The sequence below is a fragment of the Pollicipes pollicipes genome, unplaced genomic scaffold (assembly GCF_011947565.3).
Source record: "Pollicipes pollicipes isolate AB1234 unplaced genomic scaffold, Ppol_2.1 Scaffold_2555;HRSCAF=2994_pilon_pilon_pilon, whole genome shotgun sequence".
Taxonomy (NCBI): domain Eukaryota; kingdom Metazoa; phylum Arthropoda; class Thecostraca; order Pollicipedomorpha; family Pollicipedidae; genus Pollicipes; species Pollicipes pollicipes.
The window spans coordinates 3052858-3069005 of NW_023596136.1; the positions used below are offsets into that span (position 1 = coordinate 3052858).

The window sequence follows — 16148 nt, forward strand, 5'->3', positions numbered from 1 at the left end:
CGTCCGCAGTTGCCAGGTGATGCTCCAGGTGTGGCGGGGTGGAGGACCGTAACCAGAGATTTATAGCACGTCCGCAGTTGAGCAAATCAATAATAAGGAAAAAAACGCTGTTGTTATGCAGCACCTCGGTTACGCGTAGTGCAACTGTAAGCTTGTCTCTATCCCGCTCCTTTATACCGTATGCTGCGATGCTACGCTCCGTTTCATCAACTTCTGTTCTGTACACCGAACAGCAATCCTACTTTGTGAATTGGCATCCGCGGGGCAGAAAACGTCTATTAGCACAAGGTTATTTCCGCCCAAGGCATTGTTTATCCGGACCATAAGTATGTCCGAGCAAGAAATGCTGGGGCATATAATTTTTTTTGGCCTGACGGAGTAACGTTTACTTATGTTATGACCTCAGAAAAAACCACGTTGAAAGAAATGTTATGCGAACGCTGGTGGCTTGTGGAGAGCGGCAAACAAATATTTGCTTTCTCGAATGTGCATTCCGTATCATATTCGAAGGCATTTGGTACACCTGAAAAACATCAAGGTATTTTTGTTATATCTGGGCCTTTTTCATGGCCATTATAACACGCATTACAGTTTTGGACGGCATCGCAGTAACTCATCACACTGAGATACATCAATTACCCTTCAATTAATCTTAAAATCCTAATAATGACGAATTAAATAATGAAATGGAATGTCTATAATAATGAAATGAATATGTCGGGGGGAGGGGTCTTGCGACGGAATGTGCGTGCGCTGCGCAGGCGCTCGGCTGCGCTGTCACGTCTCCTGGCAACAGCAAACTTAAATGTTTTGCAGCTGGCCGATTGATCAGCGTGCGACCCAGATGTTACACGCACAACTTGGCGCTTAATCACTCCGGTACACCCGACATCAACAAACACGTGTGAGCCAAAAGGCATCGTCATCGACCGTCATCAAAATTCAATGAATGGCGTCATAGAATAACGCCATTCAAATCCTGTCTTTCCATTTGCCATGCGACAATCAAGGCCAAAAAAATATAACTGTCGGGTCGTTCACATCTGGCGTCCGTGAATACGATTTCCAGACATATCGTCCGTCAATTTGCTCTCTTTATTTTTGTTGTGCAATATGCGACGGTGTAATGAAATAATGTTGTGTTAAGGAACAGAGTTACAAAATCGAGAAATTTTGTTGTACAGGGCAGGTCTTTTCCACTGGAAAGTGTACCAAGAGTTAGAAGTAGGCTTATTTCGTCCATATGTATGGCCTAACTTAACGCATATCCGTTCAATTTGTTATTAGTTTGGCAACAAGCCAGCTACTCTGGGCCGGCATCCGGCGTGCCAAAGCTCGATGATGACTCGTCCCCTTGCTAGCCTCCACGGTGACGGCTCGCTGTGTTCGGAAGTCGCTCCCTCCCGTCTCGTCTGCGATGGGGCCAAGCCCACATTTTAAGCAGCGCCCCGTCCAGCACGGAGACGTCGCCTGCGGTGCTTCCGCGTCTTGCCCCCGCCTGTCGCAGTAAGCCCCGCAAGGCACCCGCCCCATGGCGCGCCCTCAGAGGCCTGGAGGCAGACAGCGCACCAGATGGGACGGTGGGAGCCCATCGGCAGACGGCAGGCGCCCGGCGTGACCCGCGTTTACGGCTCACGGTCTCCACGGGCCAGCGCACTCTGGAGACTCGGCCTGACCGGCCTGTCCGACAACACGGTCCCTTGTCGCCCTCCATATGAGCGTCGATGGCGGGATCTCTTTCCGCACCGAACATCCCGCCACCAAGGGCGTATAGGACTGCGTACACTGCGTCGAAAGAGAACGGACTGTCTCCTGATCTTAAGCGAAGCGATGCACACCAACGCATAGATCCAGTCACCGCCGTGCATAACCCTGCATCCCGGGCGATCCGAAACTGGTTCCTGGCCATGTCATGACCTTCGCCTCTTCGTGCCGTCACATCTGAAGTCCAGTGAGGGACAAACGAACAAGTCAACCGTCTCCTAGTCGAAAAAGAGAACGGAGCCGTGCCTTCAAGTCACCCTAATTATCAAACATTATTTACGTGAGAGCAGGACTGTGGTCGTCGTGCTTCTTCTCAATCCTAACCGATTTAGCCGAGCCGTACTGCTCGGGAATGCTCCGCGCTTTTCACTCTTCGCGACCAGTATCGTTACTGTGGCGACTCGTCCCTCGTTAAACGAAGCGTTCCACATTTGCCTGGGGTTTCGAGCTGAAAAAGCCCTCTTGGAGATCATTTGGTGCGGTTTACAGCTTTGCCCTTCTTAAGACCAAAACTATTCTAATTTCTGAGCCACACGCCAGCGAAGATGCGCTGACTATTTCGGGAAGACTTACAAGGTCACTCAGGCATCCATTACACAAAAGTGACGTTAATCAAATCCTGCCATTCCCTTGGCTATGCGGTAATCAAGGCCAATAAAAATGAGATTGTCAAGTCGTTCATATCTAGCGTTCATCGACGCGATTTCCAGATATAACGGCCGTCAATTGGATGTCATTCCATAGTGTGCAAGGTAAGATGCCGTTGTCAAACAATGACGCGTTAAGGAGCATATCTCGTGAGCAGATACATTCTGTTCTATAGAGCAGTCTTTTCTGCCTTAAAGCATGCCAGTAATCATAAGTGAGCTTGTTTCATCATATTGGATGCCTGCAATAGCTTTCAATGTGGGACATTCCCTTTAACACGCGCCCCGGTTGCCGGTTGGATATAACCTTCGCTTCGCAATTTGCCCCCCCCCCCTGAGATCTCGGGGACTAAGAGGGCTAGAGACACCAAATTCACGGGGTGTATTTACCTGTACGTGAACGCTCTTAGGTCAAATTTTGAGGTTCGTAGGTCATGACCTTCGGGCCAAATAAGGTAAAGCAAGGTCAAATTCCAGATTGCTCTCCAAAGGGCTCTAGAACCTAGGCAACTGTCCTAAGAAGAATGTCGCACGCTCAGTTAAGGTCAGTGACTTTGACCTTTTAACACGCGCCCGGGTGGCCGGTTGAGTATCCTTCGCTCGTGTGGAGGGGGTCAATTCGACCCCCCTGAGATCTCAGGAACAAAGAGAGCTAGAGACACCAAATTCACAGGGTGTGTTGACCTGTACGTGAACTCACTTAGGTCGAAGTGTGAGGTTCCTAGGTCATGACCCTCAGGTCAGATAAGGTCAAACAACGTCAAACTCGAGATTGACCTCCAAAGGGCTCCTAGAACCTAGGCAACTGTTTTAAGCAAAATATCTTACGCTCATTTAAGGTCAGTGACCTTGCTTGACCTTTTAAAGGTTATGATGATCAAAATGATATAAGACTGTTTTGAGTTCCGCGTTTGGATAGGCGACAAGGATTACGCTAGGCAGTATGTTCCTAAAAAAGGTTGGCCTGGGCCATTTTAGGTCAATGACCTATTCTCACTTATAAGAAGTCCAGAAAAGGTGTTTAATTCCGGTTCCTGCTATCAATATACTCGGTATGGACGCCAGAAACCAGCCTATACATTAAGCCTGAGAGTAATAGAACAGGTTGGTTTTGACCTTTGTCTGACCTTCATGCCTGACCCTAGGTCAACGCTATTTGTTTATTCAATTGTTGTGTTGCCTAAGAAAGTATCTCAGAGATATCTGGCTTTGTCTAACACTCCGTTGTTTGATCGGATTGAGCGATTTACTAGAACGTGTCTTCGCTGAAACCATGGCCTGACTTTGACATGCCATAGGCCGTCAACGTTACGAAGTGAATTTAATTTTTTATGTCAGACGATCCGCTATTCAGTTGTCCACAGCTACACGAAATCTGGCGCGGCTGCACCGCGCCGTTCGGAAACTCTTCCGGGAAAATCTTTGGGGGTCATTTTGACCCCCACCCGAGCGCGTGTTAAAGAGACTTTTGGAAACGAATCGACAAAGGATCTGTCAATGTGTCAGAACCTTGGCAAGCTGGATTAAGCAACACATTTAAAAAGGAGGGAAGCGTAATTGCAAGCAAAACCCGCACACGTGAGCTGTACGGGGTTTAGCTCAGAGCTCTACCGCTCCTAATCATCGGGGAAAAATAGGGAAACCAGGAACAGACAAACGGTCCAACTAGCGGCCACTAACGCCCTAGCCAAAGAAGACCCTTCTTGACTCGTACACCGCACCTGGCGGCGACGCAGGATCGGCGAAGGCCATAATGAGGCCGATGCACCTCCACGTGGCCACCTCCAATGGCGAAATCAAGACAGCATCGTCGCAGGCTAATGAACGATCCATCGCGCCGAAGCATGCGTCACCGGTCTCGGTCACCACTTCCAACCAAGCCGGCCGCAAATGTCGTGTCGCCGTCTGGCCAAATTACCTCAAGCCTCGCTTGAATGCCAGACAATTATAACGCAGTCCGTCACCTGTAGTTGCAAAATAATTCACACATATTGATCACATCAGCCTACTTATCTGACCTTTGTTCCACGCCCCACGCGCTACAGTCTACCGCTATACGCGGGCCCAGCGCCGAAACCGAGTGGCATATTCCCCCATCGTTAACTGTGCGATTACATCTGTCGCTCCGAGACACAGTTCCGGGCCGGGAGCGTCGCATGGCCAGTGTCCCTTACCCCCTTTACCCAAGAACATGGGAGGGAAGAGGCTGTTGTGGCCCGCGCCCGCCCGTTGGTGGTGGGGGGAATCAAGGGACATCTTCAGAGCCTTGGAGCACACAGCCGGCCATGGTGTGATTAGGATGCGTGACGGTCTGTGGACCCCCATCGTGCGTGTTGTCGCCGGCGCCCCGTTGACCACGGAGCCAGAGGTCGTCGCCGTTCTGCTCTCGATGCAGGACTGTCAGCTACAGACGCACGGCACTCGCCCCCTTTTACCTAAAACACCAACCAGTTACTCTGGGGATTCTCCTTCGAGACTCCCCCGCCCCCCCCCCCCGACGCCATCTAGACTTCTCCGCCGCGCTCCCCTTCAGAGCTCCTCGTCACGCTTTGCTCTCTGCAATTCCTCAAACTGGATGGGCCCAGTTTGTTCTGTTGTGTAAAGGAATTGACTTGAGGGAGTGAGGATGGGGTGAAGTTCACAGCCCTGCTCCAGAAGGGCAGGACTGTAAACTTCAGCAAAAGGTCTTCAAGGTACCCATTTCAGTTCAAAACCTCATATAAATGTGCAACACCCCCGTAAGTCATTTTCTTTACACGTAGAGCCCGTTTCACATCCGGAAAGCACAAGTTTTGGAAGCTGTTTGTTTTTGTTCATGTTTACTGATGTTGTTTTCACTTTTATCGTCTGGCGAACCTGCCGCCGCTATTGGTGTATTCACAACAGTCCGGACGACGAAGAATGTATTGATTTGGTGTGATGCATGACGTCATGCCGCACAGATTCTGCACCATTTGCTGTTCGCAGCAAACCGGGCGGCAGTGATCGTACGTGACATTATGTTGCATGAACTTGAACATGAGTATGAGAACAGCACGCATGCTCTTCTCATTGTCCAATGAAACGTTGGAAAGCGACTATCCGAATATTCAAACCATCCCTCCGAAGAAATCCTCTGAATTGCGCACGGGGACCAATTTGTAGGGTGAAAGTGGGACTCTCACGAAAAGTGAGTGGACCGCGTGGCATGGTCGAACCCTGGATCTGCGCTCTGCAACAATCACTCAAGCTGTAGCTGAACCAGACAACGTTTTAGACATGATCGTAGAAGACATGGTTGCAGTGGGTGAAATTTAAAGGACACTTGGGATGTGCGTACAGTTAAGCCCGGCCGAAACGAAAAAGTCATCAGATGGCGAAAAGGATTTGATGGAGTATATGCGACTATGGCAGGCTTTCATAAGGCTTCTAGAGTAGAGGAAATCTAGTAAATAATGGTGCTGCTTCCTGTTGCAATTTAGGGCAGAATACAATACGCCGTATGGTGCAATTTCTTAGTGTGGCTCATTTAGTTTGGTAACTTCATATCGCATTACGAGCAGCTAACTTTTTGACAGGTTTCAGGAAAAGCTTCACGGCACACGAGCAGCCCGTCATGATTGGGCCGCGGCGGTCGCTGTCGAATCTGAGGAGCGCTCCTTGTTCGCTGTCGCAGGTTCGGGCCGGCGACCGGCGTATTGCTCTTGACTGCCAGCGCAGCTCAGCAGCAGGGCGTATTGCTCTCGACTGCCAGCGCAGCTCAGCAGCAGGGCGGCGAACGTAACGAAGAGCGATGACTCTCGCTTCAAAAGCCTGCATTTATCAAATCGGGGTGGATTATGTGAACGACGCTTACCCTGAATAATGGTAGCCACGATTGGGTACCTCCAGCAAAGGAAATAGCTTGGCGATGTATGTCAATAAGTGTGTGCACGTGACAATGCTGATAGAATGTTCATGTTGGATACCCACATTAGCAGTTACATGCCAGCATTAAAGCGTATGTTCCACATTTGAGATATTGAAGCAAGCGTCAGATATAATGAAATAAGCTCATTTATAGCCCATGGCACACTTTGAAGCTGAATTAGCTGCTCTAGACAACACATTTTCTCTTTTTGTAAATATGTTCCGCATTACATTATTGTTTGATCATGTCATCTTACCTTATGCAAAACTGATTGAGATTAAACTGACAACCGTTGAATCTCAAAATCGTGCACACGAACGCCAGATACGAACGACTCAACAATTCTTTTTTTTGTATTACGCCTGATCACGGCATGGCCAAGGGAATGGCAGGATCTGAATGACGTTATTATGGCGTGATGAATGCCTATGCGATCTTGAAACAGTCTCCCCGAAATAGTCTGTACATCTTCACGGGCGTGTAGCCAGAAACTAGAAGGGCTTAGTTCTTAAGAAGTGTGCTGCTGTCAACTGCATCAAAAGATCTTTAATGGGCCTTTTCAGTTCAAAACCCGATACAAATGTGGAGCACTCGCTTTGAAGGGATTGGGGCTTACCAAACATGTTTTGAGCAGAAATCTGCCAGAGCTAGTCTCAAAGAGTCTCACTCCTCCGGACCGAATCGTCTGATTACCAGTTGCCAACATTGTAATAATTGCGAAGATGTGATCGCTCGTCAATAACAGCGATCATAACATCCTGTACCTGATAGTTTTTTACGCCTGCGATTCATTTGAATTGAGATGCGTTGAAATGTTGCTAAAAAAAAGCTGCCGTTATTTGTGATATGTCTGGGTATTAAACCGAAATATGTTGCGACGATTAATTACGACAATAGCAAAAGTTATTTGTGGATGTTAAAATACAAACACCGATATTTCTCGACAGCGCCTGGCCACGCGCAGAAATAAAAAAACTGGTTTGGGTTCACAGATTGCTACTAAAAGCCCTCTTCATAGCACGTCTTTTGGCCTTTATGAAGCTGCCTTCTGTTGGCACCCTCAATTATTACAGCGTTTTAGTCCATGGCGTTGAGGTCAAGGGCAAAGCAAGGTCAGTACGTAAGCTGCTCCTTGCTGTTGAAAACTGCTGTTGGAAGATGGCTGACGATCGGTCTGTGGCTGCCGTCGGAAGATGGCTGACGATCGGTCTGTGGCTGCCGTCGGAAGATGGCTGACGATCGGTCTGTGGCTGCCGTCGGAAGATGGCTGACGATCGGTATCTGGCCGCAGTGGGAAGATGGCTGACGATCGGTCTGTGGCTGCCGCCGGGGTCTGCCGCGCCGGTCGGTCTGTGGCTGCCGCCGGGGTCTGGCGTGCCGGTCGGCTTCTGACTGCCGCTTCTATTTCAGGGTCAGCCCAGGCGGTGGTGCCCCCGGCGCCGCAGCTCAAGCCTGAGTTCCTCTCGCAGCCGGGCTTGTTCAGCGTGCGCGAGGGCGACGCCGTGGTGCTGCCCTGCAGCGTCCGACACGCCGGTGAGACGGGGCGGCGCCGGAGCTGCAGCTGCAGCAGCACAGTGATCGACTAGGAGAACCCGCAATGGCCGGAGCTCGGCCAGCGGCGCCATTGGCACCAAACATGCAGATGGGGCGAGGGGATGGGTGCTACTAGGGCGTCACAGCGGAGTTACCGATACGTGCCGGGAGCGAGGGAAGACTACGGCCAGGAGTGTGGCAGGGCACTGACGTTGCAAATGTCCGAGGCGGTGCGGGGACTCCAGCACCAGGGTGCCGGCAGCAGCCACAGTGTGACCTTTGGGAGACGGTGAAGCAGATAATCGCAGATAATCACGACATTTATACGTCGCTAGCGCCGTGCTGCGGTCTGGACCTGCCGTTAGTATTCTGACCACGTCCGACTTCATCATTCGTGCTGTCCGACGTGGGGCTGGGGTGCTCAAAATAGTTGAGCTACCCGACTTCGGCCGCAATCAGAGAGTTGCGGGGTTTTCATCAATATTGATTCAGAACTCCACCCCATTCGGAATAGATGACCCATACTCGGAAAATGGCTCCAAATAAATACGTGCCCACAGCCTGTCACGCTGTCCGGTGCCGGTGGGATAGTGGTTACGTTGCGCGTTTGGAAAACCAGAGTATCGGGACTCGATTTCCCGGGGTGCCCGCCCGCCCTGCCAGAGTGAGAGGCAGGCAACGCCGCCCAGCCCAAGTAGCTGTGCGCGTCGTAAAGCCTCTGTGACGATGGAGACCACGGAGCTGTCGGGGAATAAACTTAAGATGATGAGCAATGCAAAGTGAAGTCCACGATATTTGTTTAACTCTGGACACTCGGGTTTGGAAAGGGAGTAAACCGACCCAAGCAGTATGCGTTGCATATACAGTGAGTTGACTACATTGGTGTCATTTTGTGAAACTGATATTGAAACAGAAATGACAGAAATTTGTGAGGGTGTCATAAACTTTACCGACGTGCGGTGCACGCTGTCATACGATAACAAAAGTTGAGCGTATTAAAACACAAACACCCACAGTTCTGCCCAGCAGTGAAGCAGTGAGTTACGTTTGCGTCACGTTGTCGAATTCAGCGTTCGCCTGTGAGCCCGTCCGTGTTTGTCCGGTTATTGGGTTCGCCGTTTGGGCCTCACCACGCTGCTGAGCTTGACGGGTCCTGTCTGCCGGGTTCACCATTTGGGTCTCACCACGCTGCTGAGCTTGACGGGTCCTGTCTGCTGGGTTCGCCGTTTGGGCTTCACCACGCTGCTGAGCTTGACGGGTCCTGTCTGCTCTGCAGGGACACATTCGGTGGTATGGCAGCAGGGGAAGCGAGTGCTGACGGCCAGACACCTCATCATCGACTCGGACAGCCGGCTCAGCCTGGTGGACGGTCACAATCTGCGGATTGACCGCGTGGGGCTGCCAGATGCCGGCAACTTCACCTGCTCCGTCTCCTCCAAGCCGCTGATGGAGCTCACGCACACCGTCGATGTGCTTTGTGAGTGCAACGCTGATTATGTCCTGATGAGGTTTTGGCAACAGACACTAATTAAACGACAAGGATATATCTCGTTCTTAAGCGAGCGCTTGCTCGCATTGCATTGAACACCCATGTAAGAATGTACCTCTGATTAGGGAAAGAAATTATATGCATCATTTCACAAAAGTCGGCAGTTTCAAAGGCAAATATAATATCTTAAGGAGAGCATTGAGTGTACCAGCTTGACAGCTTGAGCCTAGTGTAATTAGTTATGTCTTGTCTAGTCTAGTCTAGCTACGCCCGTATGCTAAATAATTAAATATGGTTTAATAGCAGTCACGATAAAGTAGATATGGCCACAACTCTTCGGTTTTGAAAAGACAGTACCCGACTTCGTAATGTATAAATATTAAAACATATATCAGTCGTTTAATGACATCACCACGCCGAAGTTGCATCCCTGTGATGTGTTGAGCTAGACGTAATGTGGATAGAACTAACGCTCCCTCGGGCTTCCAGTCAAGTGCTCACAGGCGAAACATGTTTGGTTGAAGCTAGCAGCACCACGCACAAAAACACGACGGCTTGTTTACGGCTCGACCCCGACGTATTGGCCGTAAATCACTGGCTGAAAGACCCTGTGGGCCAAAACGCTATTGTCCCTGTTTCCCTCGAGCATTTCAAATGACATCTGGCTTGTGGCATGTGCATTCGGTGTTTCGTAGTGTGATTGAACTAGATGGCATTAAAGGCTGATTTTATTTTTCAAATGCCCCGCTTGGCTGGGCTTTTCGGTGTGATTGAGTGTCGCGCTTGAAAAATCTAATGAATTCTTACCAATCGTAGTCATCCAAAAAACTGTTGCCGGTGTACCCAGCATTAGCCAAAATAAAGTATTCCAAACGCATAGATTGATTTAAATGTGAAAAGGGCAATTTTCCGCTATGCCTGCGTGTTTCCCAAGATGTTAACTCTTTTCCAGAAAAAATATGGTCTGGTGAGGTCTCGTCAGTACTAGCGATCTCACGCTTGCACTAGTACTTAAGATAATAGAATAAACATATAAAAGATAAAGGCTATCCATAAAAGATAATTTAACCTGTAAAAGGTTGCATTCACAAAAGTTAAATTACATCTACCCAGTGCATTCCGATAACAGCATTCCAACACCGCTTTTCCTGTGGCTCTAGCTTTCGTGGTTTACGATGCCTGAGGGGTAGCTAGGGCCCCCCATTCGTAGGAAGAAAGTGTACAAAGCTTCCATAGAGCGTGGGCTACCTTCTGCGCACAAATGTACGGGTGGCATTTGTGACCTAATGCCAGCTCTTGTGCATGCCAATGCCTGACAATATTACCGGCGATATGAATGGCCTGTTTAGGAGCAAATACGCTCAAAATGGAGGTAAGGCTATTTCTGAATTGAAAGCTACTGCCTCCTAGCGGACGATGAGATTTTACACATCTATTGACGGAAGTTCGTACTATTTTTAAGTCGCTAGAACAACTGGTACATCATGATAAGACGGAAAGACTGCTACGCGGTGCGTGCCGACTCACGAAGGACGGAATGTTGTTGTCCATTATGTAGGCCAGGTGGAAGCAGGAAGTGAGGAGGCAATGTGCGCCATTCTGGGCACCCTTGGTTCTCTCTGTTCACCGTCCTTTTAATGTCCCGGTGAGCCTGTTGTACTTACATTTGTTTAACAGATATGTGAGGGTCATTTGTACCTGTACACAATACACAACGAACAAACGACAGAATATTTTTTGTATTCTTTCCGTCAAAAATGCATATCTGGATCCGCCTTTGAATAACTATTGATGTGCCTAAAAACGCACCGTTTCATAGTAATATGGCATGTTTTAATCACTAACAGGAGTAATTACGCAATAGTAAACAGAGTACATCAGACCTTCCAAATTCGTTGTGCCATAGCCAAAGTTTGTGCACTTTTGCCTCGAACCATGACAACGCTTGCGGGTACATTTAAATTTATGTTCTGCTTAATGCAAACTAGATCTACATTTTCGTCATAGTAAGAAAATATGTGAAAGCCACGTGCTTCACTTTGGTTACGTTTTGCCCTTGAAAATCTCCTATCTGCATTATGTGTACGCACTTTTTTGAATGGTTTAAAATAACCCACAAGGGGTACAACACTCACTATGCAAAGTGACTGAACAGACACAACGAAAAGTGACTATATAAGCAAAAATAACTCTTTAAAAACATCCGCATTTTAACATTTTGCTCGACCGCTTGAAACCGGGGAGAAAGGGATAGAGAGAAAAAGAGAGAGAGCGATATATATATATATATATATATATATATATATAAGTATATATATATATATATATATACAATGTGTGCTACCAATTTTGAGCATTGCGTTTTTATGTCTAGTATTAATTTATTTTGGTCAGAATGGGGGTTTCATTAACCCCTCCACGTGCTCCCTGCTCCTTGCTCCATTTAACACCACACCGTCCACGGAAGAAAACTAAACACCCAGAGATTATCAGTTATATTACAATGTTGCATAATTCTTCAACAACACACGCATTGTTACAGATGGCACTTACTGCTGAAAACGTGGTAGTACAGTCAGTGGCTTGCAAAGATGTAAAGCCGTATAACTGCTGAACCTTGTAGACGAGGTTGGGCGATGTCAGAAAAGTTAGGGCTTGCTTGTTCTACGGTCTCGCTCGTAATTAGACTCACTGAGTTGTACCTCTGGTTTCGTGTACTTAACAATGTCTATGAAGTCCACATGATGTTATTTTTTGTGATATCTGCATCTCTGAATTTGGTTGGAAGGCCAAGACATATTTTGGTGGCTTATTGTATATATTGTATAGCGTGGTGAGTGAGGCCCCAATGTATGTTTTCAGTTCCCACGCATCGTCATCGTTGATATACATTTCAGTGCTGTTACGAAGGCCATCGCGATCATTATGTCCTCGATTATCACGTCACCTCGTTTTCTTGATAAGTGTGCAGTGTGCAGTGTGCGTGTGCATTATGCAGAGTTTAACTCTAAATAAAATCAACAGTGCATTGAACGAGCCTCGTTCCATCTTTCGACGCAATCACGATTAAACGGTGACCAACTAATCATCAAGAACAGGAGATTGCGCAGGATTGCACACGCATTTTTTGCGTGTCGGAAAAGATGATCCATGCTTTTAAACGTCCTATTTCCACGTGGCTTCACGGATACTTGATGTATCAACATTTATTGCGTACATATCCATACGTGCTACAAATTTTGTAAATGGAAGGCACGTGCCCCGGGGGGCTACTATGAACATACGCTCCTGATGAAGAGCAATATCATTGTTTGTGTCGACGGTATTCACGACGTCGTAAATCGCTTATTTGCTCCACTTTGCCACTCTTCAACGCGGCGTTTCCAAATTTCTACAGCATTGGACTTATCTGAGGCTGTCACTCTCTCGTAGTAGATATATATATATATATATATATATATATATATATATATGTATACATATACATATCGTATATATGGGATATCAGAAATGAAATTGGCTACCATTTAGGATATCAGCGAATCTTGTAGTGCGGGCATTGAGCAAATGGTGTGAAGATGCTAGCCATAGATTAAGTCATTGATTTATAGAAATACTGGGTGAACCGAAGTAGTTTTCTGTACGTATGTATATAAAATAGAGTTTTAGACGGCGTCTGCTTTAGATTCGTTTTATAACACTGAATTCAGCTCGCGTGTTTTGTTCATGTCAGTGCGATGGCAATTGAATTACGATTCAATGATGAATCTAGTGTGAAAACGTCATTATTCCATCCTCAAAAGTCTGACCAAGAGTAGAACGACGCGGCTATCTTGAGTTCACTTTGTAGACAGCCTGAATTTCATCTAGGATCAATATAGTATAGACAACTTTGACAACTTAATTCTTCACGACCTGGTGCGTACGGGTGATACCGCCTACAGGTACCTTGCATATTTGCCCGGCGTATTCCTCGTTTTATCTCATGACCACTCGTAAATACGTTATGTATGCATAATGTGAGTGTCAGTGCACGCGAATGTCAATGCATTGCTGACGTACCTATTTTCCCTCCAGATGGTCCCGTGGTGAAGACACTGCCCAAGTCTGGACAGCTGACCACAGACCAGGGCCAGAACGTAACATTGCAGTGCGGCGCGGAAGGCAACCCCCAACCCGATGTCGCTTGGAGAAAACAGGTCAGTTCACTCACCAGCTCATGACCAATATGTACACTAATAACTTTACCTAAATATCTCCCGATAAATGCGGTAGGTTAGCGCTCTTCAATGTAGAAATGAAATATTTCTGAGTCATCCATCACACTACTTATTTACCCATCATACTACTAATTGTACACCTAAAGGCAGTGTTCCACCTTGGTCTGGGGTTTTGAACTGAGCTGGCCATTTTGAAGATCATTCAGCACAGTTCACAGCTATACCCTTGTAAGACGTAAAACCTGCTATGTATATGAGCATGACGTCCGCAAACTTGTGCAGACTATATTGTACAGACGTATGCAGGGTTAACCCACAGATTCATGACGTTATACAAACGTAAATACTGCAACTCATTGGCCGTATAGTGCTTAAGGCCCAGAGCACATGTGATCTTCGAGTTATTCGTGTCTGATGTACGTCAGCGCAATTCATCAGTTGTCACGGCGTCAGTTGGATTCAACCATTTGAGACGTTGGATGCCAGTTTCGAACGCGAATTACGTTTTGTGCTATACGGTACAGAAATGTGGGCAGTAGGAACAACATCGCTAGAAGCGGCCAGAGCAAGCGTGCATAACAATATTAGAGTTTCTCAAAACGCACTCGTACGTGCGCCACCTATCGGCAGGTTAAAGCACAAGTGACTCACCTCGTCCGCTACAGTGGTTATTCTGTCACAGACATCTGACAGCGACTCTGGCGTCATACAAACGTTTCATGACGTCATCGGACGGTGACATTTTTAGGAGCTTGTTGATTTAAAGTGGGCTTTGATGTCTAGACAGTCTTTTGCATTTAAATCAGATCAAGAGTTGAAAATGAACCTATTTCATCACATCTGATGTTTGCCTCTGTATCTTCCAATGTTGAAAGTTTCCTTTACGATGGAACGCATGACCAGCATAAGTCTTCATATAGGCCAGGTTACATAAGCAAACGCGTGCTGATTTCGGCACCGAAAGCAAACATAAACTCGTGACGTCGTTGTACCTGCGTATCCTTTGCATGTTGCCAGGATAGTACAGTTTTACACAGACAGACCAAATACTTGTTATACTTAACAGGAACATTTGTTTCAGCAAAACATCCGCCTTTTCAATGGGAATAATTTGCCATTGCATGTCCCAGGAAACATGACGGGTTGTCCCTATATATCCACCACAGATCAAGTTTTCAGCTGTGCCTGGACAATGGAGGGCAGCATTGTTTGGTCGAAATATGTCAGATTTACGCCCAGAGGATGTCTGTCGCAAAGTTTCAGTGTTCTCCCTGGAGCGGTGTCGTAACGAGTTTGGAAGCCTTGAATAATATTTTCCAGTATGAATAAATCATCATGATTATTTGCAACAATTACAGCATAATGACATTGGAGAGTTTCCAACTACATCACTGCCTGCGGTGCAACAACATCCGGCCATACAAAAGAGGTTGGGCACATCAGTTTGTATTTGGACAGCCATCCTGTTTTCAGCCAGTGAAATGTGGAAACTGAACCAAACGAAATGGGATATGGTCCATCACATCGTATTATTTATTCGGTGCCTCGAAACGGATGGCTCACTGGCCATTTCGGCGACATTTCGGCTCAGTTTTCACTCGGCGGGCGTACTGGCGGCTGCCGTCTGGCGTCCCTCGGGTACAATTCGCAGGCCCCGCCACGGTGCCCTCCTCGGCTGCCGCGCCCACCCTTTCATCGAACGGTCGCGAATCGCGGGTCGGGAGTGAGCTCGGTCGACAAACGTCCACCTGGGCATCGTTGGAGCGTCGGGTCAGCGGTGCGCGACGACTGGGGACGCATGTGAGGGGCTGTCGCGTGCCATCAGCGTGACACGGCAACGGAGGGCCACACTCGTGTCAGAAGCCATCGCACACGGTGTGAGACCAGTGACGACCTCACCCGTGCCAGTCCTTCCCGTCAATCAGTTGAGCATACATCTTCGAAGTTCAAAGCTTCTTTTTGTGTGCATTCCACTTAAACGCTTTCATCGTCACCTAGTCATACAGCAGCGTCCATGCTGCGACCAGCAGAGGCCTGGCGCGTGCAAGTGCAAGTCAAGTTTCTATCATTCTGAGTGCAGTGAGTCGTCTCGGCGAAAGACAATTCGCTTTATATCGATTTTTGAACGGACACAGTCGCGACTGGTATAAATTTGATGGCATATCACGCGATGGCCGGCCTAAGTGAACGTACACAATATCGCATATGGCGTGGGACTAATGGGCTCAGCCAATCGGAGAGGAAAATCCCCTTGCTTTTTCAGCTTGTTATGCAAACTGCGGTTAGGTGTTAATAATGCCTTTCCCATGAGAGATCAGGGCGATATCATGCATGGACTCTGCTTTAAGTCGGATTTTCATCCGCTTTGCACAGGGCGATGACGTCACTGGTACCGAGACTTTAATGCGGCGCAGCCGAATCACCGGGATTACTCCTGCAGATAATGAACAAACTGTTGGCGAGAAAGTCATAATAACTAGCAGAACGATTGCATGGAAGTTAATGGCGAGTACAGTGGTATGTATTGGAAGCCTATGTCGCCAACCATTCAAACAGAATGGTCTAAGAAGTGAAAACGTATTCACGTGACTTATTCCAGATTGGAC

General features: G+C 47.7%; 1 protein-coding gene across 1 annotated transcript in view; it reads left to right on the top strand.

Annotated features, from left to right (window-relative positions):
• Positions 1 to 16148, top strand: part of LOC119107505 (peroxidasin homolog) — a 105015-nt gene that overhangs the window by 65308 nt on the left and 23559 nt on the right. Inside the window, exons 8-10 of the mRNA XM_037230965.1 lie at positions 7711 to 7833; positions 9110 to 9310; positions 13400 to 13521. Of these exons, the coding sequence (XP_037086860.1) occupies positions 7711 to 7833; positions 9110 to 9310; positions 13400 to 13521 (446 nt within the window). The remainder of the gene's footprint in view (positions 1 to 7710; positions 7834 to 9109; positions 9311 to 13399; positions 13522 to 16148) is intronic.